The sequence below is a fragment of the Hydractinia symbiolongicarpus genome, chromosome 10 (assembly GCF_029227915.1).
Source record: "Hydractinia symbiolongicarpus strain clone_291-10 chromosome 10, HSymV2.1, whole genome shotgun sequence".
NCBI classification, from domain to species: Eukaryota; Metazoa; Cnidaria; class Hydrozoa; order Anthoathecata; family Hydractiniidae; genus Hydractinia; species Hydractinia symbiolongicarpus.
The window spans coordinates 23406067-23431329 of NC_079884.1; the positions used below are offsets into that span (position 1 = coordinate 23406067).

General features: G+C 32.1%; 2 protein-coding genes across 3 annotated transcripts; both read left to right on the plus strand.

Moving 5' to 3' along the window:
* Positions 1–9155: 9155 nt before the first annotated feature.
* LOC130662472 (protein-associating with the carboxyl-terminal domain of ezrin-like) lies at positions 9156–20500 on the plus strand. 2 transcript variants are annotated; one of them, XM_057461353.1, is made up of 18 exons: positions 9156–9538; positions 11411–11442; positions 11560–11745; positions 13346–13438; positions 13648–13738; positions 13827–13888; positions 14656–14699; positions 15306–15383; positions 15589–15731; positions 15931–15982; positions 16161–16296; positions 16472–16612; positions 16730–16760; positions 17041–17247; positions 17563–17616; positions 17808–17884; positions 18158–18607; positions 19890–20500. In XM_057461353.1, exons 6-18 carry the CDS (start codon positions 13847–13849, stop codon positions 19935–19937), a joined length of 1503 nt encoding a protein of 500 aa, XP_057317336.1. In that variant the 5' UTR covers positions 9156–9538; positions 11411–11442; positions 11560–11745; positions 13346–13438; positions 13648–13738; positions 13827–13846; the 3' UTR covers positions 19938–20500. The 2 variants fall into 2 exon arrangements, with proteins under 2 accessions (XP_057317336.1, XP_057317335.1); XM_057461352.1 differs by lacking the exon at positions 11411–11442.
* A 1185-nt stretch (positions 20501–21685) lies between these two features.
* On the plus strand, positions 21686–24772 carry LOC130662477 (kxDL motif-containing protein CG10681-like). The gene is made up of 4 exons (XM_057461360.1): positions 21686–21922; positions 22806–22958; positions 23508–23554; positions 24065–24772. Exons 1-4 carry the CDS (start codon positions 21837–21839, stop codon positions 24592–24594), a joined length of 816 nt encoding a protein of 271 aa, XP_057317343.1. The 5' UTR covers positions 21686–21836; the 3' UTR covers positions 24595–24772.
* The last annotated feature ends 491 nt before the right edge of the window (positions 24773–25263 follow it).

The following is a 25263-nucleotide window of genomic DNA, read 5'->3' on the forward strand; positions in this document are numbered from 1 at the left end:
GGTCATTTTCACATTTTATTTTACGTTACTTTTATGTTGTGATTAATGTTTTTTTTGTTTTACTTATTTTAGCTTTCCTCCACTTGTTTTCTGCATATTTTACAATTTTTAACTTCATTGTTTATCAAAGAGCTGTCCTATTTTCATTTCAAATGTTTTTCACACTTGTATGTCACTAGTTGTTAGCCAATTGGGGATCGCAATCCAAAATATTTCTGGCCTGTAAAATACATATTGACATAAAACTATTTATCCTACTATTCCTTGCAGTCTATACCCAGAATATTTCAGCACATGTAAAGCAATTCATGCATGTAGTTCAATTTAGTCATACATGTACATGCACGTGTTGTAATATATTTCGAACATGCAAATTTTAAGTATAGTTATAGTTATGTAAAGTTTAAACTGAGTAAAAATCAAAAAAAAAAGGAAAAGTAAGGGAAAAGCATGAAAAATCATGTCTACTTTTGTCTTCTTGTTTTACAATTTCAGGTCCCGGTGGTCTAAACGCTAGATTACTATATATAGTTGGACTGGGTTGCACTATAGACCATGTTAAAATCATTCTTTGCTGAGTGTAAAATGTGTGCATGTTCTTTTTCTTTGCACACAATGATTTTGTGTATATTAGTGTCTGAGTCATTTGAGCCCTAAAAATAGGGTAAGTCAGAAAGGGTACATGAAAAAACATGAAACTTATGTCAACATTCCTTTGTTCATTAATGGTGATAGGTCAACAAACTTTTTTAACATGCTGTTTTGCATTTCCGCAATAATTCGGGTGGATTCAGGAAATTCGTCTGACCTTGCCTTATGTTGGTGCTTGCAGCTTAACAACACCCTCAGTCAATTTTAAACTAAGAATCATTGTGATTTTGCCTAAAAAGTGTTTGGGGAAGCTTTAAATTTTTTAGTAGCCTTGGGTATAAGCGTCATAGTTAGCTTGTTGACAACTAGGTATTTACCTAACTGTTATAGGCAGAAAAACACACCTTAACAGTTGCAGAAAAAAAATTAAAAAACGTTATTCTTGACAAAAAAACTATTCCAGTCCTGTGTAATTTTTGCTTTTTTGGAACTTGTTTACTTTTTGTGGTGCTGCTTAGCTTTATAGCAGCTACTTGCTAGCTAGCTTAGATAAAAACGAAAGACTCAATATTGAATGCACACAAAAACAAAAAAAATTCAGCTTTGCTAAGGCCAAGCCAGCTAACTAAACTATTTTCAACTTATTTTAGCCTATTAACCAGCCTGGTTGTCATCTATTAATTATACAGTGTCGAATTGAACGAGAAATTTACTTTTGATTTTTTTATTATAATAAATATAATTTATTAACTACGATAATACACAATATCATAATCACACATGAAGAAGACATATTAAACGTTCAAATGTACTTTCGATTACGTATGTGGACCATATTGCCACAATATATACCTGGTACCATACTAGCTATCACACAAAAATAGCTTTCTTCTTGTGGAGTTGTTTAACAAAGCTTTAGGCTACGAACTAGATAGTTGTTAGCTTTTAATTTTTCGCATGGTGTCATATTTCTGCCGATAATAACAACGAATGATTCTCTTCTTCTTACTTCAGCAAAATTTTTATTTGAATTTGTTTGGTTATTTGTTTTGGTACAAATGGTGAGTTCGGGTTATAGATTTTGTAAACAAATAATGGTAGCTCGGTTGGACAGTGGAAGCCTTAAATAAAGTGAGAATAACGTACACCCCGAAATACAGATTTGGCCTTATTTTATAGCACCGAGGAAGGTGGGGTTTTAAAGTGCCAGCGGCTTTTTTGACTAGACATAAGTTCGACGGATTTGCAACACGCAATGTAAATCAAGAAAACGGCAAATTTCTTTATTCTAATGGAGCACTTGAACGTTTTCTTTGATAGTTTTCAACAATTCCTGCTGGAAATTAATGTAAGTGTGCCATTTGATAGAGATCTCTGTAATAATAAAAGAATGTAAGAATAAGAATGTACGAGCATGCCGGTTCGTTATGAGCTTTTTATCATACAATAGTTAGTTTATATAGTTTAAATACATTTCTTGCATATTTAAATTGAAAACGGTAGCACGAGGTATAAAATTTTGAATATTCTTGTTAATGAAATGCCCCTTATTAAAGTGCAACGTAAATATCCAGGACGTGAAAAAAATTATTAGTTAATTTAAACATGTAATTAAATTTTAAAAACGCTTTTCCAGTAATTGCAATACAAAGCTCACACACACACACCTCATACCAATACTTTGATCACTTTGCTTTATTGACGCAAGAAAAATTAGTATCGCCCTGATACGGTTCACTTACACAAATTGATTTAATAAATTCAGGTTGTTAATTTTTTACTTGGCTGGTACAACTGGTTCATCAACGCTGTACCTAAGCCTATAAAAAAGCCAGTAAATAGGGGTATACAAAGGCTTAAAGAATAAAATTATTGGTTAAGGCAGAGCAAACACCTTGGCAAAGCCCACATGGCTAAATCGAGGGACCATATGCATGCACAAGACTTTTATAAGCTTCTCCATCTACAGTATAAAAAAACCAGGGTTGACGAATATGTAGCAATGGTGAAATCTAACGTAAAGGTGTTTGATTGAAGAAGAAGTTAAATATATGGGATCTAACAAGGTACAGTTATTTAAGTGCATCATGTACACGAAAAAATATTTTTGGCATCTGAGACTGATGCAGAAAATCTTGAGAAAGAAGAGGACCCGGAAGAAACAGAGCATTTGGGTGGTAGATATGAGTGAAGTAATGAAGTTTTCAACAGCAACCATGCTTTCAAGGGAATTGTCATATCATACCTGCACCATAAAGAGGTTAGTAAAATCCACATTTAATATCCAAGACACGAGAAGATCGTTACAACTGGAAGGGTATAGAGTTTTCAACAGATCAAATGCGTATCCAATTTCGAGAAGGAAACAACTCATTAACACCCTCCGCATATTTGACTACGACACGGCACGCGGCGAGCAATAGAACCTACTAATAATTCGGTAATAACGGACAATAAAAAGACATACTGCACCTTCAGCAAGAGCCTTTCGAACTGTTAGGTGGAAAAAACATTTAGAATCACAAGACCATGCTTTTCTGTCTCAACAGTCTGCAAGCAACGCTATAGAGTCGAAAAACAAGTACTACGAGTATTGCATGGATCATAATGCAGTCAAAGTTACAATACTAAAGAAGAACCAAAACCGGATGAAATATTGCGATGGATAAATGCAATTCATAGTTCCGTTTTCCATCTATGCAGACTTTAAAAGTCTCCTCCTACTTATAGAGAATCTATTGAGACTTTGTATGAAAGGTGAATAAACACGTTTAATCACGTCATATCAGGTGTCTTATCCATTGAAGTTCTACATTGAAGAAGTCATACTATGAAAAAATGTTTATCCCTACGAGTATATGGGTGGGAACAGTTTGAGGAAACTGAACTACGCGCAAAGATGTTCTATGTGCAAAAGAAATGTTCTATACCAAGATGAATATGAAGCAAATATACGAGAAAGATTAGGAGCATGCACGTCAAGTGGGATATGCTGGACAAAAACGAATTTAGGAGGCTATTATTATACTTACCTGAAAACAGATGTGCTACCCCTCACAGATGTCTTCGAAAATTTCTGAGAAGTCCGCTTAGATAGATAAGCTAAATCCTGCGCATTTCTACACAGGAATAGCGTTGAACGCAGCTCTAAAATACACCGGAACAAAACTAGAGCTTTGCACGGATACTGGCTTCTCATGTTCTAGAAGGGTATTTTTGAAGGCATAACACAGACGGTATATCGCTATGTCAATACTAAGTGCGAATGATTTTTACACATACGATACTTTGATGCCAACAACCTCTGCGGCTGGGCTATAATCCTAGATTTTGTCCAAGATTCTAATACAGCGAAGGTAACGACAAGACAAATAAAACATGCGTAAAAAGAACTGCCAATGTTATTTCCTTGAAGTTCGTCAAACCTGCATGACAACCTCACCAGCTGTCTTTCCTGACAGAGAGGATGAAGATTAATAAGCTGACAAGTTCTAAATCTGAAGGATGAGCTTAGCATATTGTACCCCTGGCGTGTACGTGTAAATGTCTACTGCTCTTGCGTGTGCCCCTCTTATTTTATAAAAATCACGAGCACAGTAAAAAAACTCATTACATTACAAAAATAATAACTATACGAGTATCATCTTAACATCGACGAGTATTAGATCAGCATGGCTTAACATCTTCATAGACAAAAATTTCACAATCTGGAAGGCAGGAACTGATCCAAATAAAAAACACTAATCGCATCACCTTCACAAACAATCTATACAAGATTTAGGATATTGTTATCAGTAAAGAAACCGCATAATTAACGCTCTACGGTATTTGCAGAGTTGAGGTAAACAAAGATTTTACGGTAATCATAAACCGTGAGAAAGGAGAAAAAGGAGCGGAAGTTAGAGATATACGGCACATGCGTTAAGCAGACTTATCACGCTCTATTAAGTGTAAAGACAATTGTGCGTATCCCTGAAAGGGAAAGGGATTGTACTATCGATAAGTCTAGCGCAAGCAGGCATAAAGAATGCCTCTACGCGACTGAGCAAAAAGACGCACAGGCACGAAAGCATAAGGCCAACTGTCTAAGCTAGACTCCATTTGGAGATATCATCTCTAAGGCGATTAAAATAGCGTTGTGGGTGAATAAGAATTCAGATTGATTTGGCAGGAGAAACAGCGCTATACAGTACAAATGGAACAAAGGCACGCACAAAGTATATCGTAAGAAATATTGATGACAAGTAACATACGGAACTAGTAGCGAAATGTAGAAAAGAAGGTAACATAAAATTTTAAAATGATTCAATCTGTGCAGTATACCAGCGCTACCTAGATGATGCCGGTGCATGCGCCTTGATTTTTGTAGGTCATTAATCTAAAGGACTGCCATGTTTTGAGAAACAGGCTAGCACCATCGATCTCCATCGATTAGTAGATCCCCAACATAGATTTTTCATCTTCCTCGTCTCGTCTGTATAAATGCCTTTATTCTTACACTGACGCACAGATCCCAGTATCGACCCATGGTCTGTATTGAGGCGTCTTTAAACTTGAATTTTTGAATAGCGGCCTCTAATTCTTACCTACACATCTTCGATCTCTTTTATACGTAAGATTTCAGATGGTTTGGCTTGCTCATCTTTAAACTGTTCTCCATATCTATTTACCATTCTAGTCTGACTATCTAAAAGGTTATGAACAATAACTTAAGCATTCTTGGTGCGGAAGTTATTTGTCTTAAATTCATCTGGGAAATATTTAAGTATGTAAAGGAATGTAAGGGCTTATACTTAACAGCTTTCTAACGAATTGAATTTAGCTGGGACATCATACTTGAGCAAATAAGTGTAACCATCGATACGCACATTTCCGGATCTTAAGCTTATATCTGGAACGCATTTCAGCATGCAAGTCTTGTGGGACATATTGAATCTACAGAGTCTTTGTTAATACCTGGAACTGTTACTACTCTAGACCAATTATTTATTTCCACCACGTACCTCCAACTAGCATTAGTTCTAAGTAGGGAACTTCGTCTTACTCAAAGTGTGCGTCCCTCGATCATAATATGTGCACAAAATGCCCCGTGGATCAAATAGGGTTATAATGAATTAAACAACTCTGTTTACTTTTATAGTTGTCTTTTTTGCTGCAGTCAACAAAATTAAAAAGCGTTGTCTCATATTTCGGAAATAAATCTGACGAGTTCAGGAAGGAATCGCGAATTTTTTTAAAAATTCGCTATCGAACTAGCCCTTATCGAACTAGCTCACGACATACTTAGCGCTGCGTGATTGTGCTTCCAAAAAGCACAGTCTCCACTGAAAACAGACATGCGCGTAAAAAATCAAAAATGGCGGTGATTTACAGCAAATTCATTGGTCAAAATTATGAAATTATGTCATTATAGGGCGCTCTTAAAAAAGTCAAAATGATTTTGATTTTCAAAACTATCAAAGCGTACAAAAGTGTTCCTAAATATTTCGCAATATTTATCACTTTAATGTATGCACCTTAAACTGACATGCTAAAAGATTAAGGTGGACTTTCGCCTTTTTATATGCAGGCGTTTGCGGCGCTTATCGACGATCTCATGAAATTTAAGGCTCCTTTCCATCCGACTAAATTATATTTATAACGCGAAAAGGTCACGAGTTTTTGCTAGCAACATTTGTGAAGCTTTTGTCCAAGTGCGGACGCGCCAACACAAAAGCTCGTGGATTTTTTGGGCCTTAGCAGAAAGTGTAGTCAAATGGAAACGAGCCTTCAGAGATCAAAACTATATTCTTTCGCTCGGGCTACACCTGTGTTCAATGAAGCGTATTGTGTTCAATCAATTTAGCGTCCACTAAAATTATTGTGTGGCCAAATATTTGATATACGGAAGGCATACTATTTCAAAAAAAAGGTTTTATATATGTGTGTTCATTCCGATGGAGAAACAAAACACTCCAGTACAACAGTCTTTGAGCCTCTAAGTAACCGTATTTAGGTTGAAATGGTAGCTCTCTACGTTGTATATGAAGCATGCACGTACAGGGACATGAAAGACTGGAAATAATCTGAGTAACAACCTCTTCTCCAGGGTTTTCTGCTTTTATGACAAGCGCTAGCGGGTTTGACGTAAGACAACAAACCATGGGGACGGGAATTCTGTAACGGTATATATGGGTAAACAACTGGTCTGTAAAGTTACTCTACGGCAAAATAAATATGGCATCTTAGTTGCGAGTGCTGGATTATTTTTTCTTAACAGAATTTTTTATGCCATTTCCGGATAGCTAGCTATAGTTACAAACTGTAGAGACCTGATTTACACAACATACGTTTTTTGTAATAAAAGTGTGTATAATTTTGTGTGATTTATGATACAGACGATTTCTAGAAGAGATGAATTGGTCATTGCCAGGCCTGCATTATTATTACAGGAGTGGCAAACAGAAAATAAATTTTAGGCGAGAATTTTTTTATATAGATTTCTAAATCCTAAAATCTGCTCAGATAAGTAACAAATAAATAACTATATTTCACAATTAAGTATCTAGCTATATATTTTACTAGCAACATTTTTACAGAATTTTCGAATTTTCGTAGCTGCACACTTGATAAAATAAGTATAGCTATATAGCTAGGTTTTGGATGTACTATACCAATAAACATTAAAAATAAGACCATTTGCTGGAGATAACTAAGAATATTATGCATGCTATAATAGTAATAGCATTTTTTAACCTTGTTTAAATTTTTTGAACTTCAGAAATATATATCTGTCATGACCAACCTTTTCCGCTACCAGCTTCCAACGATGATAACGATTATGATGTGAGATGGCACCAAATTTAAATATTATACAGACTGGAAACGTTCAACAACAAATTGGACACACAATATGATGGCTACATCTTTACCCACGGAACTTTACTTTCTTTATCTTTACTCACAAATTTGTTCAGTTAGTTCAGTAGTATAAAATGTAAAATTATGTTCCTCGTATGTTATTCAACATTTTGGCTATTTTGATCTTTAAATTTTTCTTGTTTAATTATTATGGACCATCAACAATAAAGAGAAATATATTTTATTGTTTTAAATTTAGCCAACTGTTTGGCAAATGTGAAACTTAATTATAAACCATTCAGCACTGTCAAAGATGTAAACAAAACTGGTATTTTTAACACACTGATTTATCTTTTGGGTCTACTGTATCATTGTTCTGTAAAGTTTTTAGGTGAAAATTCACAGTTTTGTGAAAAACATCAAATATTTTTAACTCTCATCATGAACTTTTATTAAGCAGCCGTGTCGCAGTGCAGTTCATGTCTACTTTAAAAAGAATTTTGATTTGCCCCTCCCCCCCCTGAGAATTAATCAAGCCCTTTGGAATTTTTTTTAAAATCTTTTTTCCGTCTCAAATTATTCAAGATTTTAAATATTCAAAAGATATCAGTCCACACTATTTAAAATTTTTCAAGATATCTCAAGTAATAATTTGTGCTTTCTACCTCATTTTACATCATTAATGATGATGTCATAAGGTAAGCTGGAAATCTTTGAAGCTTATAATATCTTCAGAACGAAAAAGATTTTGAAAAAAACTTGATAAACAATTTTTATTCTCAACAACATATAAAAAATCATTTTTAAGGCAGGAATCCCTTTAAGTTTTATGTAAAATTTTAATCTATTATGCTATTATTTGTAACCAACTAGGCATATAATTATACAGTACAGTCTGAATGTAATCTACCGCGTACATGCTAATATCACACCTTTGCATGGTGGACGGCAGTCGTTTGTCCTTTGTTATAATTAAATCCCTTAAGGGTTTTGCGAGTTTATATTTGAGTGTTAAAAAACAATGCGCTCGCGAAGAAATATCGGAGCAATTATATTTCTTGTAATAGCGAGATGCATTGTGTAAATGTATTGATAAGCTAATCCCTTAAGTATTAGCATGAAGTAATTAAATAATAAAAATCTTTCGCAAAGTTTTATAATACATTGCGCGAGAATGTATTGTTGATTTAATTACTTTTAAAGATTCCAGCGTTTTTAATTTAAGAAACATGCGAGAGGACTTGTTCACAACTATTAAATTCAGCTTTTTGTTTTTCAACTTTTAAAATGCGATCTAAAAAACATTTCTATCGCCGCTTTTCGATTTTCAACTTTTAAAAAGCGATCCAAAAAAACATTTCTATCGCCGCTTTTCGTTTATAAACTTTTAAAATGCGATGTGAAAAAACATTTCTATCACCGCTTTTCGATTTTAAACTTTTAAAAACGATCAAAAAAAACATTTCTATCGCTGCTTTTCGTTTATAAACTTTTAAAATGCGATCTAAAAAACATTTCTATTGGCGCTATTCCTTTTTAAACATTTAAAAAAGGATCTAAAAAAACATTTCTATTGCCGCTTTACATTTATAAACTTTTAAAATGCGATCTAAAAACACATTTCTATTGCCGCTTTTTGTTTATAAACTTTTAAAATGCGATCTAAAAAAAAACGCTTAATTACTGCAATTAAAAATTTCAAAAGAGTTCGCACAAAATAGATTATTAAAATTGATCTTGCAACCTATTGTGATTAAACAATCGATCGCGTGGGGCAATTATTTTCTTAAAAAAACAAAAGCTATCGCAATGTTAATGTTCTGTGTAACTATTCATGCGAGTTTCGCGTCCGCGGTAGATTACATTCAGACTGTACTGTATTTTAGACAAAATTTCATGTTCACTTCTTAAAATTGCACTAGCACTATCTCTAACTGGATCATATTCAAAAGATTACCAAATTGGACAACCATTTGTTTCCAATGGTGACTCTCCTGTGAAAGTAACAATAGCACCAGCAATATCAAGTGATGGCATTAAATACACTGCATTTCAGTACCCAAAAGAACATGGCAAGATAGATGAAGCAGCTGAAAAACATATTGAGGTATATATAGCTATTTATTTAACTTTTTTCCACAGATGTTGTCTGTGAGATGTTAAGATATTGTTTTTCATCAATGACAAAAACAACATTGCTGCAATCACATGCATACATTTTGTGTGTGCAATTTGGGGCCCACCTAAGTTAAAAATAATAACCATTTTTGCAATGGCTGTGATCACGTTTTATGATAAGATATATATATGTTGCAAAATTGTGTATTGCATTATTTTTTGCTTTAAAGAATAAAGATTTAATTACCATTGCAAAATTATTTTTTGTAGGAAAATTTTTGTTGTTGCATTACATATGGAACATGAAAACTATACAATGTTAGAAAAGAGGGTGGAAAGTGAAAATGAAAGTTTTTCAGGGGGATTTAAGAATATTTCTGCCTTATGATAAATTGAGTGCTAAAGTGCTAACTGAGCAAAAAAGAGAATATTTGGAGCACATTGTTGGGTGTAAAAGTTTTTAGGGATTACTGGAATAACTCACTTTTTCAATTGTGATTTTTTTAAAAAATGAAGTATTTATATAACTACCTACACATTTATTCACCTGATCTATTTTAACATCTCCAAACCAAGTATATGATAAATATTGAATTTTCATTTTGAATACCTGGACAAGATCCCCAATGTTCACAGAGTGATTTGCTTTTACTACAAAAATCTTTTCATCAAGGAATGTAATAATGTTTTCTGTTACAGTATTGGAAAAAGGTTGTTTAACATCGCGTTTCAAATTGTATCAAGAGGGCTTCGCAATGCATCCGTCTCGATGTCATTCTTGAATCTATCGAGGCCATTAACACTTTTTCATAATAGAACTATTTTAAAAATAAGAGTGTATTCAACAATGATCGTGGATGTTTAAATATAATTATACTTCCTTTGTGTTATATTTTTTTAACTTATGCATAACAATCTAGGGTATACAGCTAGCGTTAATCTTTCTTTTTTAGATCACATTTTAAAAATTTAAGAACTAAGAACGGCGATAGAAATGCTTTTTTAGATGGAAGTAAGAAAGTTTATAAATGAAATACGGCGATAGAAATGTTTTTTTTGATCGCATTTTAAAAGTTTAAAAACGAAAAGCGCGATAGAAATGCTATTTTAGATTGCGTTTTAAAAGTTTAAGATCGAAGAACGGCGATAGAAAAGTTTTTTTAGATTGCATTTTAAAAGTTTACAGCAACAAAAAAAGCTTCGTTAGAGATCGCATTTTCAAAATTTAAGAACGAAAAGTAGCGTTAGAAAAAAAATACGTTGAAAAAGTAATGCGCTAGAATTACTTTAATAAATACGAAAGTTAAAAATTTTCTTATAATATACACCTATTTAAAATAAGAAAAAAAGATAAAGCAGAGATGTGTTTGAAATAAAAAAAACTTTCTCTCTATTCTCATTAAAAAAACTTTCTCTTTATTCTCATTATCACCTACCATCGTGACACATCGAGACAGATTTTGTCACGATACTAGATTCTCGATAGACAATTTATTTTAATTGTTTCTTCTTATTATAAACGCGGTACATCGCGTATCAAGGAGTCCACGCATGTTGCGCACTCGATATGTTCAACAACCTTTTTCCAGTACTGTATGGCTAAAACACTGATTGTAATCTGTTTTAATAATACACTTTGTTCCAGTAAAAATAAGCAAGAAACTCTATCTAAATTGCTAAACGACAAATCAGTCACAACATCCATACATCAGTGTACAGAGCTCTATGCAATAGAGGCAACCGGTTAACAAATTTAAAAAAAGAAGATTTATGTTAGCAATAGGTCATTGCTAATGTCACCCATCTTCTAATAACTGTTTGTTTTCCATTGTTCTTCTGCCAATATGATTTTTTTCCACAGGCTTATCAACTAGTTGTAGATTATTTGCATCAGTAAGTTTATATTTAGCATCTATTAGAATATTGATATTTGTCATGCATTTTCATACTAATATTTTAGGGATGCCAAAATGTTTACCTCATGTTAGGCTACATAACTTATTTTTATAGGTCATACGAACTACACGACATCCTTACATCTTAAAATATTGCACAACTGTTAACGAAAGAAACCAGATTACTTTAGTCACTGAACATGTAACACCACTAGATGTAGCTGTAGAAAAGCAAGAGAAAGAAGAGGTGTTTGCAGGCATCAGCAATATACTAGAGGCTGTCTTGTTCCTACATGACAGGGTAATGCCTGTTATTGATTGATTTATGATTTTCATGTGTGCTAAATGCTTTATTCTTGTTAAAAAGTTCTGGAAGATTTTATGATGAGAATGTCAGATGGATTTTTTATCTGAAAACTTTAAATTCCTAAAAAAGTTTTAGGAATTGCTATTGATTTAAAACCAATTGCTGTTGATGCAAAACCAATTCCTGTTGATCAAAAAATACTTTGTCAATGAGACAGGAAATATTTACCAGTGGTTAATACTCCTTTATGAATGACTAACCTTATTGTATCTTTTTATTCTCTGGCAGAAAATTGCCAAAGCAAATGAAAATTGCCTCTCAGCAGATATTATATTGCATATGCCTATGTGTATTTTTCTAACTATGTAATCTTCTAGTCAAAACACTCATCATCATCATCATCATCATTCTCGGCTTAACGTCCGTTTTCCATGCTAGCATGGGTTGGACGGGGTATATTAATGACCCTCTTCCAATCTGATCTAGACTGTGTTAGATCTAAACTCAACTTCCTCTGTATCAAGTCTGTCCTTATAACCTCCTGCCAAGTCTTTCTCGGTCTGCCTCTGAGCTTTGCCCCAGGAACTATCAAGTCTCTACACTTTCTTACCCAATTATCCTCCTCCATTCTTTCCAAGTGCCCCAGCCAGTTCAATCTTCTTATCTGGATAACATCTTTAATTCTACGGAGACGTAGCCTGCTTCTTAGCTCATCTGAACTCTTTCTGTCTCTCAGACTGGCATTACACATCCACCTAACCATTCTCATATCATTCCTTTCTAAACGGTCAAGATCTTCCTGCTTCACTGTCCATGTCTCATAATGTAACTTCAACTAGATCAATATTTTCTCTAGGGAAAAATGAATCACTGACACTATAAACAAAACTATTCTGTTTTTTAAAATTTAAAAAAAGCTTTTTGCTTTCTTTTTGTTTAAAAAGTTATTAAAATTGATCAGAAAAATAACAAAAGATTTAAGATTAAAAATGCCAATAAAGATTGTTTTGTTTAATCAAAATAAGAAATGGAAAAAAGTGCAAATTTTTGCTGAAGGAGACTAGAATTTGCATCGGCAATTACTGGTTGCCAGAGCTATTAATTATTAAATATTTATTGAAATGTCATAACGTACCTCCAAGTACCTTTAAGTTTAGGAACTTATAGAATTTTATATTTGATATTTCTGTTATAAGCATACACAAAAGTAAACTGTTAGAATAGATCTCTTATGAATTAATGAAGTGAGCAACAAGAATAAATAATAAATATTTTATCATATTTAACACATGTTTAGAAATAATTGTCACCTGTAGTCCAGTGCATAAAGTCTATAAAATTGTAAATTTGTCTATTCTGTTTAGCATTCAGCATAAAAATAGGATTTATATCTTTGGCAGGTGTCTATTTGTGCTATTTCTGTGCCTCCCCGTTTTTCGGAGTTCAAATATATAAGAACTTTAAATGCACTAGGATCCTTTCACAAGACCCTCATTGATAACAGTACTAATAGAAACTGAATAGGCAATCCTGGCTAAGTAATTTCAGAAATAAAGAAAAACTGCACATAAGATTTTGATAATTCATGTTCTAGAGTTTTGTATGCCACAATGGTATCAGTGTATCATCTATATTTGTTACTGAAGATGGAACTTGGAAATTGGGATCTTTTGAAAATTCAACAAAGGTTGGTGTTAGTTGTGAAAAAAAGATAATACACGTGATTTATTAGTTATGGTTATAGAAAGACATTTTTTTTATTTTGATCTCTAAGGAACTTTATTTATTTTAAGAGAGACCAAAAACATTTTTAACTGAGCTATGGACTCAAGTTATTTCATGGCAATCCATCAATTTCCCAAGGATGACATAAAAAAATACTTTACTTCTATTTAGGTTTTGCGTCTTTCTAAGCAAAGCTATGATAACGATATCAGTGGCTTTGCAGAGTTTGCTTTAAGTGTTCTTGAATATCTAAAGGATGATGGTCAGTTAATTATATTTTCATAATTTTTTCTACTGTATGGTAAAAAATTATTAGTCTTTAGTGATAGCATCCTTTTATTCATTTATAGCATCAAATACGAGAAGTTTTATGAGAAAATTGGAAGAAGATTTTACCAATGAAAAAAAGGAAGTAAGGAAAAGATATATTACCTACACTACCGTTGCCAGCCTAAAAACGTTTTAGAAGAATAGAAAATGGAAATAAGTACAGGTTTTCAATGTAGAAAAAAGTAGATGATGCAGCACTGTTTGCTAAATTTCATTTTTGGGAACTGGTTTTTACATGATCTGTTATCCAATTGTGATGGTTAGAAAAAACAAAAACAAAAATTCAATTGTAATGTTTCCTGAACTGCTATGATTAAGAAGGCAAAGTTTAGAAATCAGGTTAATTTCTAAAGTAAGAACAGCTAGCCAAAAATGAACCGAATCTATGACATAACAGTTGCGTTTAAGAGAATTTTTGGATGATTTGTTATATGGAATTAGGACTACAAGCTAAGAGTTGTAGTTGCTGATATTTACTCAGAAATGTTTCTTTGTTTAAAAAGATGAGATATTCTGTAATATTTTGTACTATACATTGTACATTCTCAGGGGGTAAGTCAAAATTTTATTCCTGGTGTATGCACATCCTGCAGAGAGCATTGCATTGCTGATTATAAGAATTGCTGATATAAAAATTTCTCTATTAGTTTTTACCTTAGCTTTTCTTAGTTTGTGGGCAGTGTTTCTTGATAAAAATCTATCCCTCGTATGGCTAACACCTCGAAAATATCCAGAAATATGAAACAAAAATTTGGAACTAATTTCAAACTTTGTCTCTTTTTCCAGGGACCCAAATTAGATTTTCTTAAATGAATTAAAAATTAAAAAAAGTATTTTTATTATTACTAGATGTTAGGTTCATTGAAGTCGCTGCAGAATGATCATTTTTTTAAGTATGTATCCATTTATAATAATAATTGTCTGTAAACAGCTAAAAAATATTGTTAATGGCTAGAAGGTTTTTTCTTCTTTGCTTTACACAAGTTACCGTTTCATTTTTGGATTTCATGTACTTACATATCTTTCAAAATAATACAACAATTGTGTGTGTCAGTCTGTATTATGCATTGTGTTTTGGAATGGACGAGTTGATGACATTATCATAAAGTGGAAATTAATTCTTTTCAACTGTTTGTAAAAAGCGCATGATCCTACACATTTTTGATCTGTGTTTCAAGGACTACACAATAGAGGCAATGACTGAACAATCTTTCAAAACGATTAAACCTCATCAAAGTCTTTAAACCATGACATCTGTTTATATAGATTTTTTTCATCAGTGTTTCAAACTGTACATGATAGTGGCAACAGATTGACAAATTTCTCAGAAAATATTTTTTTTGGCCGACATCCATAAATATTTATCGGTTGGTAATGTTGTTAAATATATATTTCATTACGTGTTTTTTTCCAAAAAAAAAGGATATTTATTATTTTGCGTTCTACAATTTTAACATGCTCAAAGTTACAAAGCAGGTATATTCTGTCATCAAATTTAGATTTCCATTACTTGATGTTTTAAATGGTTTGCAAAATCTAACATTAATGACTACAACAGAGAGGCATCAGTTCTTCAGGTTAGTTTCTTTTCTGCTTTTGATTGGGATATATACTTTTAGTATATACTGCATACTATACTAACCAAATATAATACTATAAATATATATTATACTAAATACTATACTATTATATATGTCAATATAATTTTTTGGTAATTTGTGGTAAGAGATACATTCAATGACCACAACTATTTAATAGTTTTAGTCACCATTTGTATTTTAGGTCTCTCTCACTTACCACATCATCATTATCAGCATCTATTATATCCAGACGCATCATTCCAAAGTTGTTTACTCATTTTGTCATCACGGATCCTGTAGCAGATGAAGAGCTATTCTTGCAGTCACTTTTTGCTTCAGGAAATAGTGAGTTAACCTAGATTTCCCTGATGTCTAAAATTAATGCATTTTCCTTCACACTTTCAACTTTGGATTATTGATAAAAAAGCCAATGTTTTTGTTGAAAATAGGATTGAGAGTGGACTATACCCTTTATTGTTGTTTTGTAGTCAATTTTCTCTGTACGATAACTTTTTTCCTACTTTTTGATTACTTTATGTCATAGATTACTGTATGAATCATGGAATACAGGCGCTAGTTGACATGGAATATTTCAAGTATGGTTGTGAAATAATTTTTCTCCTTGCCTTATTCCTTGTGCTCACATATTTAATTAATTAAAATTGAGAATTATCTTGCTTTAAATAATTTGTTGTTTATGTACCTAGCATATTTAATGTTTTTTAGTGTCCATTACAATGTTGTATTCTAATGTTTGTTTTTGTATTTCCTTAGAAAGTCTTCCTTGCCACTAATATTGTCATTGTTTGATTCGAGAGACACTACAATACGTTTAATAATCATAAAGTACTTGGCATTGTATGTTGATTGTATTCAAGAAGATGTTCTTAAAGATTATGTGCTCCCCGAGGTAGTATTCCCCATTTTCTGTTTCATTACAAACATTTCTTTGTAGTTCTTGATGAAAGTTTATAAAAGGAGATCCAAGATTACACAACACTATTAGTGACAAAAGAGACGTGTATTGATTGTCAGTTATTTATTAACACATTTTATTTATTTTATTTATAACACATATTATTTAGCTACTGGTAGGACTTAAAGATACTAATGATGACATTGTGACAACGACATTTAATGCTTTGGGATTGTTGATTCCTCTCCTTGGAAGTGAGAATGTAGTCGGAGGGGAGCGTATTACCTGTTTTTATGATGGAAAACCAGATGTTAGTGTTTTTTTTTGTACGGTAGCTATAAACCATATTGTAAATGGTCATCTATTTTACCTGCATGTACAGGAGGAAAGTCATGGCCATCTTTACTAGTTTTGTCCTCTTTTTCAGTTCACACGATCCCCAAGGCAAAATGAAAAAGGTGGGTTTTCTTGTGTTTGTTGGATACTTAAAAAAATAGCCTAAAAAAAGCAATTTGAGTAAAGACTTGTTGTAACAATACTATAAAAATAACCATCATATGATACAGGAAGTGTTCATTTTTACACTGAAAGCTATGTGGCGAAAACTTAAAGCCTTACTTTTTTTTTCTTTACAAGAGTTAGTCCAGGACTAAAATTATTACATTCATTAACATTGCATTCAAATCAATGTATTTATTGTGTTTCTGCTTTATTATAACGTTTCTGCGTTTCATCTAGCCCCTAAACCTGAACATACAGTTGCAGAGATTTTGCACTCAAAATCTGTAACCCCCAGAGAGAAAAACCCAGAAGCTACAGCAGAAGAAAAGAGAAGGAGGCGCGAAGAGCGAGAACGGCAGAGAGAAGAGCAAAGGTTAAAACGTGAACAAAGAAGACTTGAGAGAGAATTGGCTAAGGCAAAAAGGATTCAAACACAAGTATCAGGTAAATGTTTTATAGTACAGTATGTGATGGTCTCTAGTGTGGGCCACTATGTACTGATATTAGGCTTCGTGCTCAAAGATTTGTTAGAAGCAATTTTTTGCTTAAAATAATAGGTTTTGATAAGTCAGAAAACAAAATATACTTATTTCAACTGAATCCAATTACATGGTTATTTTCTATTACATATTTTTTAAGCTTTTTCAATACTCTATCAAAGAAATAAAAAAACACAAAAAATTTAAATTTTACAAATCAATTTTTAACTTTTTTTAAATTACGAAATATGGAAATTTCTAATTTGTTTTCAATTTCTAGATGATTCATCTCCATCAGTAAAATCTCTAGACATTAAAACTACATCTTCAACAGGTAGGGTAAAAAAAAACATTTTTTTATTTTCTTCGACTGGAATTGAGAAGGCATTATTAGCCATTAAATAGCAAAAGCTTTAATTTTACATTTCAAGTTTTTTATTGCAAACGGAGATCTAAAAAACCAAATATGATTATTATTATTATTATTACTAAATTTAATGGAAACACTGCTTTGGTTGCTTAAAGGCTTGGAGAAAATGGCAGACAACATGTCAGAACCAGACTGGGAAGGGTTTGAAGCATTCTCTAACGATGAGTCTGAGGTTTGTGAGACATTGCTGCAGTTTCCTTCTTAAATTATAATTAGTATTTGGACTGTGCTAATTTTTAAGTTTTTGAATTTACCGTAGCTGGAATATTAGTTTTGTTGGCAATAAAATATCCTTGACATGTGTTGAGTAAATACCTGAAATTGGAAAGAAGCTTGAGGAAACTTTCGAGCTTTCTAATGTGTACTCACACTTTTGTGTGCCAAGCTTTGAGATTTGCTGTCGTAACATATTGTTTTAAAAATTTTATTTTTATTTTATCTTTAGTTAAATACTATTGAACAAACAGTTTTCCCTGTTGAACCAGAAAATGATGATGAATGGGGTTGGAATGACACCACTAACGCAAACACACCAACTACACCATTACCAGAAGTATTAGATATAAAACCTGATGAAGACTCAGTTAACATAGAAACCGTGAATAAAACAAGTACTCTTAAACCCAAATCAAAGGGTATGAGTTTAGTTAACACAAAGAAAATAAAGAGTAATTCGAAGTTAAATGGTGCCAAAGATGAAAAGGACAGGAACAATGATTTAGGCAATGAATTTGATATAAAAATTAATCCAGAAAAGCTTGCCTTAATTGAGCCGGATTATTTTGCAGATATGATTCCCAGTATTGAAAAACAAGATTCAAGTTCTACGATTGTTGTTGATGCAAAGGCAAATGAAATTAGCTCCAAGTTTTCAGCAATGGATTTTAATTCACTGGTAATTTACATTATTATAACAGCTAGATTGCATTGGTTGACTTATATACAAGTGTGCTCTAACACGTTGACTGCAAAGCATACAAATATACATGCAAAGTTACAGGGTATGCAGAAAAAATATAATCCTTATGGCGAAAAGATTCTTTCTTCTATAAAAACTTTTTAATGTTTTAAAAGAAGTATGCTTAAATGTTATAAATGTTCTCAATGCCTTAAAAAATCATTTTATTATTTTATGGATGTTTGAATTTACACTAATTTACCATTTTTGGTGCATTTGGATTCTCTAAATTTTAAATTAAAAACAGATATTCATTTAAAATTCAGGTCATTTGAAAAATACATTTGTTTAAAGCGATGAAAATGGATCAAAAATGAATTAGGGAAAAGTGATATTTGAATTGAATCTCCAAGCTTATTGGAAATCCCAGAAATATAACACGGAATTCCTTTGCTACAAAGTTTAGTCTAACTTGCTCCACTGCAATTAAATTGCTGAAATTTCATGGGTTTTTTTAACATATCATTATTTCCAAGTGATTTTTTTAATATTGATTATTTTGGGAGGTTAGTTGAAATTATTCCTAAATGTGTTAAACATCAAACTACCTACTTATAATATTGACTGCCCATTGCGACAGAAAGAATCTTGTTCTTTTTGTATAAAGACATTTATTTTTTGCAATGGCATTACAGGTGTTTAATTATGAGTTGTCATGTCTGAACAAACGTTAGCGGACATGCAGAAGAAAGTGGTTTAAAAATTGTCAATATATAAAAAAAGGAACACTTTGGCTTCCCCCTGTACGAAAAACTCTATATAATAATATAATAAAAACTCAAGAATCCCCAGAGATTATTAAATTATCTATGTGAAAAAGTTTATTTGTCAGTATTTTAATAAGGTCTAGAATTCAGAATATTTCTGACAACAAAATGATCAGTCAGGTTACTAAAGATTGTCCTGTCACAACATCAGAAACGGTAAAGACCTAAAACTTCAAAAATATATTATCTTATCACAGTAGTTAAGAAGTATTTTGCAATTTAAAGTTTAAATATATAAATATAAAATTTATATATTGGAAAGAAAATTTGAGAAACAAACAAGCAGGAAAGCAATTCGAAAATAGGGAGAAGTAAATATAAGATAAGAAAATACAAGTGAACCAATTTTATTAGGGAAATAATGCAAAAAAAAAAATGTTTTGATTTACTCTGTATCTTGCAAGTTTTATAAAATCCGACATGTGTCATAGCTGTTGTTTTTTTATTTTTAGGAGCCATCTGGATGGAGTGATGGTGATGATGGTGATGGATGGGAGTAACAGTTAAGCTTGCTGGATTCTTTTTAAATTCTCTTTTTAGTAAAATTTATTTATATTGGCGACATAGATAAATATTCCCAAAAAGCGTTTTTTTTTCTATTGTAGATGTTTACATCTCTTTGTTTGACCTGCAGTAATAGAAAATAATGATATAATTAGAATTATATATTTAATTATGATTATATAATTATAATATAATCCAATGTATGTCTGTTCCAGAACAAGTTTCAATTAACATTAAACAATCCTTGCATTTAAATGTTCACTACTTTAAAAAAAAAACGTCGACAGCATTTTCATTTGAAGGGTAAATTGTTATTAGTCATGCCATATCAGCTATACTTTCGATTCTCTATTAAGGTTATTTTTTCAATGTTTGGTTTGTAATTGGTCATCTTTTTCATTTAATTTGCCATATTCCTCCGATTTTCTAATCCGTTTTCCAAGCGTTCTCTGTCGTGTGACGTTGTGTAAAAATGTTTTTGTAGCTCTGTTACGAAATATAATATAAGATTAAGTAGTTGATAGCCCGTGAATAAATAAACTGGCTGACCTGTCCTTAATATGTCGCATTTCGTGTTGCCGCAGCACGAATTTCTTCTTGCGCACAAATATTGAGAAATAGAGAAATTCAATTTTTGTATGAGGACATCTCTGCAGACTACTTTTTACATAATACCAACACTTAGCCTGTATGCTTAATATTTTTCTTGTATAAGACTGTGCTGGTTAAAAATGCGCATAAAAAGTAGGCTGAAATGTTATTATGTCTTTAATCTTTCTTACATCATATTTTTTTTTTACATTTGTAAATCCTTTTATATATTACTAGATGCCGACCAGGTTAATTTATTTGGCGTTGATTCTTGCAGTTGACATGCCATGTTAAATTGACATAATAATTTTAACTTGTTTTATTTCGTTAATTTAATTCCTATAATAAAGGGGTAATATTAGCACAGTATGCTTAATTGTAAATACTTTTTAACAGGAAGTTTGTTACTGTTTCAATAGTTATAATCTTTAAAGTCAAGACTTTTATCTCTCGTGTAGATCAGTTAACCAATCCTTTAACTTAACAACACTGAGCTTTAAGCTTGGATGTGGAAAGTTCAATTATTATACTATTTGCGTAGAGAGCAATATTAAAGGTAATTTAATTACCAATGAACTATTAATGACTTTTTTACGATCTGTAGTTTTTTCAATGAAGTAATAGAAATTATATTTTTTGGCCTTTAATATGTTATATAACGTGAATTCATTAAACTGAATATAAAAACTGTCTGTAAATGCTGAAGAGGTGTTCAAAAAATGACCTGTGGGATAAATTATGTGCAATAGATGAGTATCAGTGAGTTCAAGGTGTGTTTATTTATTTCATTGTAACCCACCCTGACTGATATAATAAGGACAGCCAGTCTAAACAAATAATTAGTTTACTGATCATTGTAGTCAGCATTTCTAACCATATAGAGGTAAATGATAAAAATGGTCACATGTTCAAACTTTTTACGTTGGTTTTACCTTATTTTGTTTTTTAAGCTTTATATTTTGCAGTACAAAATTCAAAATTAAATACTATGCTAACAATGTTTATCTGAAGTAATATCTTTCCAAGTTGTGAAGGGATCGCCAATGGCACCTGCCTTAACGCTTTTTACTTGTGTTGTCATAAAGATTTAATTAATTTATGTTCTAAACGTCTTGCGAGTTTTGCTTTGATCTTTTGACGCACAGTATAAAGTAAAAGTTAAAAACTGCGCAAGTACAATTCTGTGTCATGTACTTTTAGTCTTATATCAAAAAAACTAATAAAGCTGATAAATTTTATTAATATCTAGTGTAAAATATGTATCACAGAAGAAAACATATACTGACTTATAACTGTACATTATCATGATGGACACAACGTTTACGGATTTGTTGGAAAAATTGACTCAAAGTAAAGATACAAATGGAATTGTAACAGTACAGAAAAATACGTATGTATGATTCATCCAATTTGTTACTATTCATAATACTCTGTGCTTTTATATTAACTTATTCTTGTTCCTGTTTGTTCCTATGTTCCTGTGTTATTTAATGTTAGTCTAAACTCCTTTTTACATATTTTCTTAATCCTTGCAACAAGGAAGATTTTTTATCAATGCAGAATTTTTAGAGGGTAAGCCTCTATAGCTAACACCTATCTTAAGATAAGCACTATCAATACAGCTTGTTGTTTTATCACCTCATCATCATCGTCATCTGTGTAAATACATGTTGTTGTTTTTTTAAGATATCCTACATGCTGTTTCTTTATGTGTTGTTTCACTTAACTCATGTTGTCATTATGTTAAGCTCTTCCCAAATTTGCTCTGGAAGAAAGAAAGAAGAATTTTTTTTTTGCGGTTGACCAAATCTAATAGATTTCGTATGAATTTAGAGTTTTTGACGTTTGTTACATTTAATATATTCTGTGAGAATCGCCATATTTATTGTTGTAAATCAAGCACGTATTTACCGTAGCGGGTCCCAGCCTAATTGACCCAACTTATTACAATTTAATATTAAACTCTTTTTTTCGCCCCATTTTTTTTAAAACGTGACATTTCTCTAAATTTTTCCTATCATTTTTGGCCATGAAGTACACACTTAATGAAATCTTGGACTATGCAATGAGAAATAATATAGGTAAACAAAGTATATGTGCTAACCTAACCTTGTATTCCTGTTACTATGTATGTATGTCGTGGTTGTGTATTTTGTGTAATGAAATAGGCTTATTTCTTGTTCTTGTGAAAAATATTTGCGAGTGAAATGGACATATATACTGGTCACATTCAAGTGTTAACCAGTTTGACATTTACTTCTTTTTTTGTTTAGATTGCTTCGATATGAAGAAACAAATGAAATGTTACGGCAGTTTCTCGAACTGTCTAATGTAACACACAAAATGCTGTTAGAAAGTTACACTAATCATTCAAAAACGTTATGCTCGTTGAAGAAGGATTTAGAAGTGACATTTAAACGCATCAGGTAAGATGCATACATTTTCAAGAGCTCTGAATAACCTTCCTGGTAAATCGCACGCTTCAGCTGCCTATTTAGAAATTGGAAAGCTTAGGACCATATTATGTTTACATATGTTTTGAAAACAGGGCATTGTTTTTAGTGACTCAGTTAAAATTGATTGTTTTACGGTATAAAATATTTAAACGTCACTTAGAAAACAAGTTGTCACGTTCCACGTGCTCATTTTTATCCAATCCATAGCGTTCGTCCGAGACCCTTGTGTTTCCCAGACTGTGTTTTAGCGGCGTACACAAGAAATTAGTGTCTTGAGTGCAAACAAAGTTGGCGTTAAAAACAAAATAAAAAATTCAGCTATATGTAAGAAAAATATCGGATTTTATTAGGTTCTTCCTCCGTCCGTACGTCACAGCTTTTCTCTGGGTACGCTTATTAGTTTTTCAGATTTTGGCGCAAAGTTACTTATCAATAAATACTAGAAAGTGACGATTTTGAACTTTCTGGAAAACAACTTGCTTTTAAAAAACTATCAAAACTTTTTCTTCTTTCTTCCAGAGAACTTAAAACCAATCTAAAGCTGAAGTACCCTGATGCTTTCGAAGGTAAATTTTATAGTTTAAGATGGAAATATTCAAATAATAACAAAAATATATGTGCTGTTACCTGAAACACTGTCAGTATTAGATAAAAGATTTGAAATTCATGCAAGGACTTAAAATGTGCTCAAATTCGCGATTTTTTGTATTTTTTAATTTTTTTTTAGTAAAAATCCCTTCTGTTATAATAGAGGTGTTTGATATACTAATATTCCTTGGTACTAATTTTCGCGATTTTTGACTGAGTTCCGTAGCATAACTATCAGCGGGATACGTTTTAAAAAAGATGTGGAAAACATCAGTAAAGTCGAAATTTGTGATTTTTGCCCCAAAGTGGAAAAGAACTGATTTTCTTTCAAGTAAATATTTTGATTTGTAATATGCTTTGTATAGGTACCCACATACAATTTTTCTTTTTCTAAAAAATCAAATAAAGTTGTTAAACACAATTCTTCATACCTCAAAATTAAATATTAAGGTGTATCAGGACTGCAAAATTGTTCCAATTTCTTTTAGCAACCGCAGATGCCATTAAAGAGTTGAAAACACGCTACGAACATGAGGATGAAGAACGATTCTCAAAAGCACGTGAAGACGAACAAACAAAAACGATATTCAGTGAAAACCAACCTGAAAAGTCTCTTTCACAAGAAAAAACACACGAAAAAGTAGAGAATGAACAAGAGGACTTAATATCTAAGGAAACAGCGAGAACAGAGGAAATATTACAATGCAATGACTCTGACGAATCTAAGTCTGCGGAAACAGCCGAAACAAAGGAAATATTACAATGCGATGACTCTGACGAATCTAAGTCTGCAAAAACAGCCGAAACAAAGGAAATATTACAATGCAATGACTCTGACGAATCTAAGTCTGCGAAAACAGCCAGGACAAAGGGAATATTACAGGGCAATAACTCTGACGAATCTAAGTCTGCAGAAGAAAATAATAAACCGACCACAATAAAGGAGTTGAGTGATAAATTTGCGGAGCAGACAATCACGCCAGTATTTCAAAATGAGGATAAAGATGTTATTTCCTAAAAACAAGTAAATAAATAATCTCAATATATTCACTTTCTCCTGGGCACGCTGGTCTTGAAATTGTGATCATTTCAGTCTTACCTTTGATACAACTGTCAACAAACAACTTTTAGAAATGTAGCATGTGTCATTCTTTTTGTACACACTTCTTTTCGAAGTTATTTTATTGATGTCACGTGTATTATAATAATTGCTTTGTATCGAGTTGAGTAGTAGCCTCATTTGCTACCTTTATATGAATGTAAAATTTGTAAGAGCACAGTTAATTTTATCAGAATTTCGATATGCCAGGGCCAAGACCTTACAGGAGGACCCAGGATCTAAAAAAGATAGTTTTTCAAGAACTTTACGCAAAAAATAAGCTACTTGCATTTAAATCTGATCGAATAAAAACTCCTGTGCAAAGCGACAATTAGTGAGATAGACATCATTACGTTGCCTACAACATGATCGAAGTTTGGAAAGGGACTCAGTGAAATTTGGACTTTTTTGACGTCGGATTTTTGGGACCAGTTTATACAACTAGCGCACCCCTGAGCAACCTAATGCATTAAAAATTCAAAATATGTTTGGACGAAAAACCATTTCATTATAGAGATGTGATTGAAGTGGCGTATTAATACACGAGGTTAAATTTTCGGTTTGTTCAGAAAAGGGTTTTTTTTGCAT

Bases quoted from the DNA above. Each gene is read 5' to 3' on its own strand.
- LOC130662472 (XM_057461353.1), top strand. From the start codon at position 13,847: ATGAGAAAATTGGAAGAAGATTTTACCAATGAAAAAAAGGAA. The intron at 17,248-17,562 runs GTAAATGTTTTA...TTCAATTTCTAG, and splicing joins GATTCAAACACAAGTATCAG to ATGATTCATCTCCATCAGTA. The intron at 18,608-19,889 runs GTAATTTACATT...TTTTATTTTTAG, and splicing joins CAATGGATTTTAATTCACTG to GAGCCATCTGGATGGAGTGA.
- LOC130662477 (XM_057461360.1), top strand. From the start codon at position 21,837: ATGATGGACACAACGTTTACGGATTTGTTGGAAAAATTGACTCAAAGT. The intron at 22,959-23,507 runs GTAAGATGCATA...TCTTTCTTCCAG, and splicing joins GTGACATTTAAACGCATCAG to AGAACTTAAAACCAATCTAA. The intron at 23,555-24,064 runs GTAAATTTTATA...AATTTCTTTTAG, and splicing joins GTACCCTGATGCTTTCGAAG to CAACCGCAGATGCCATTAAA.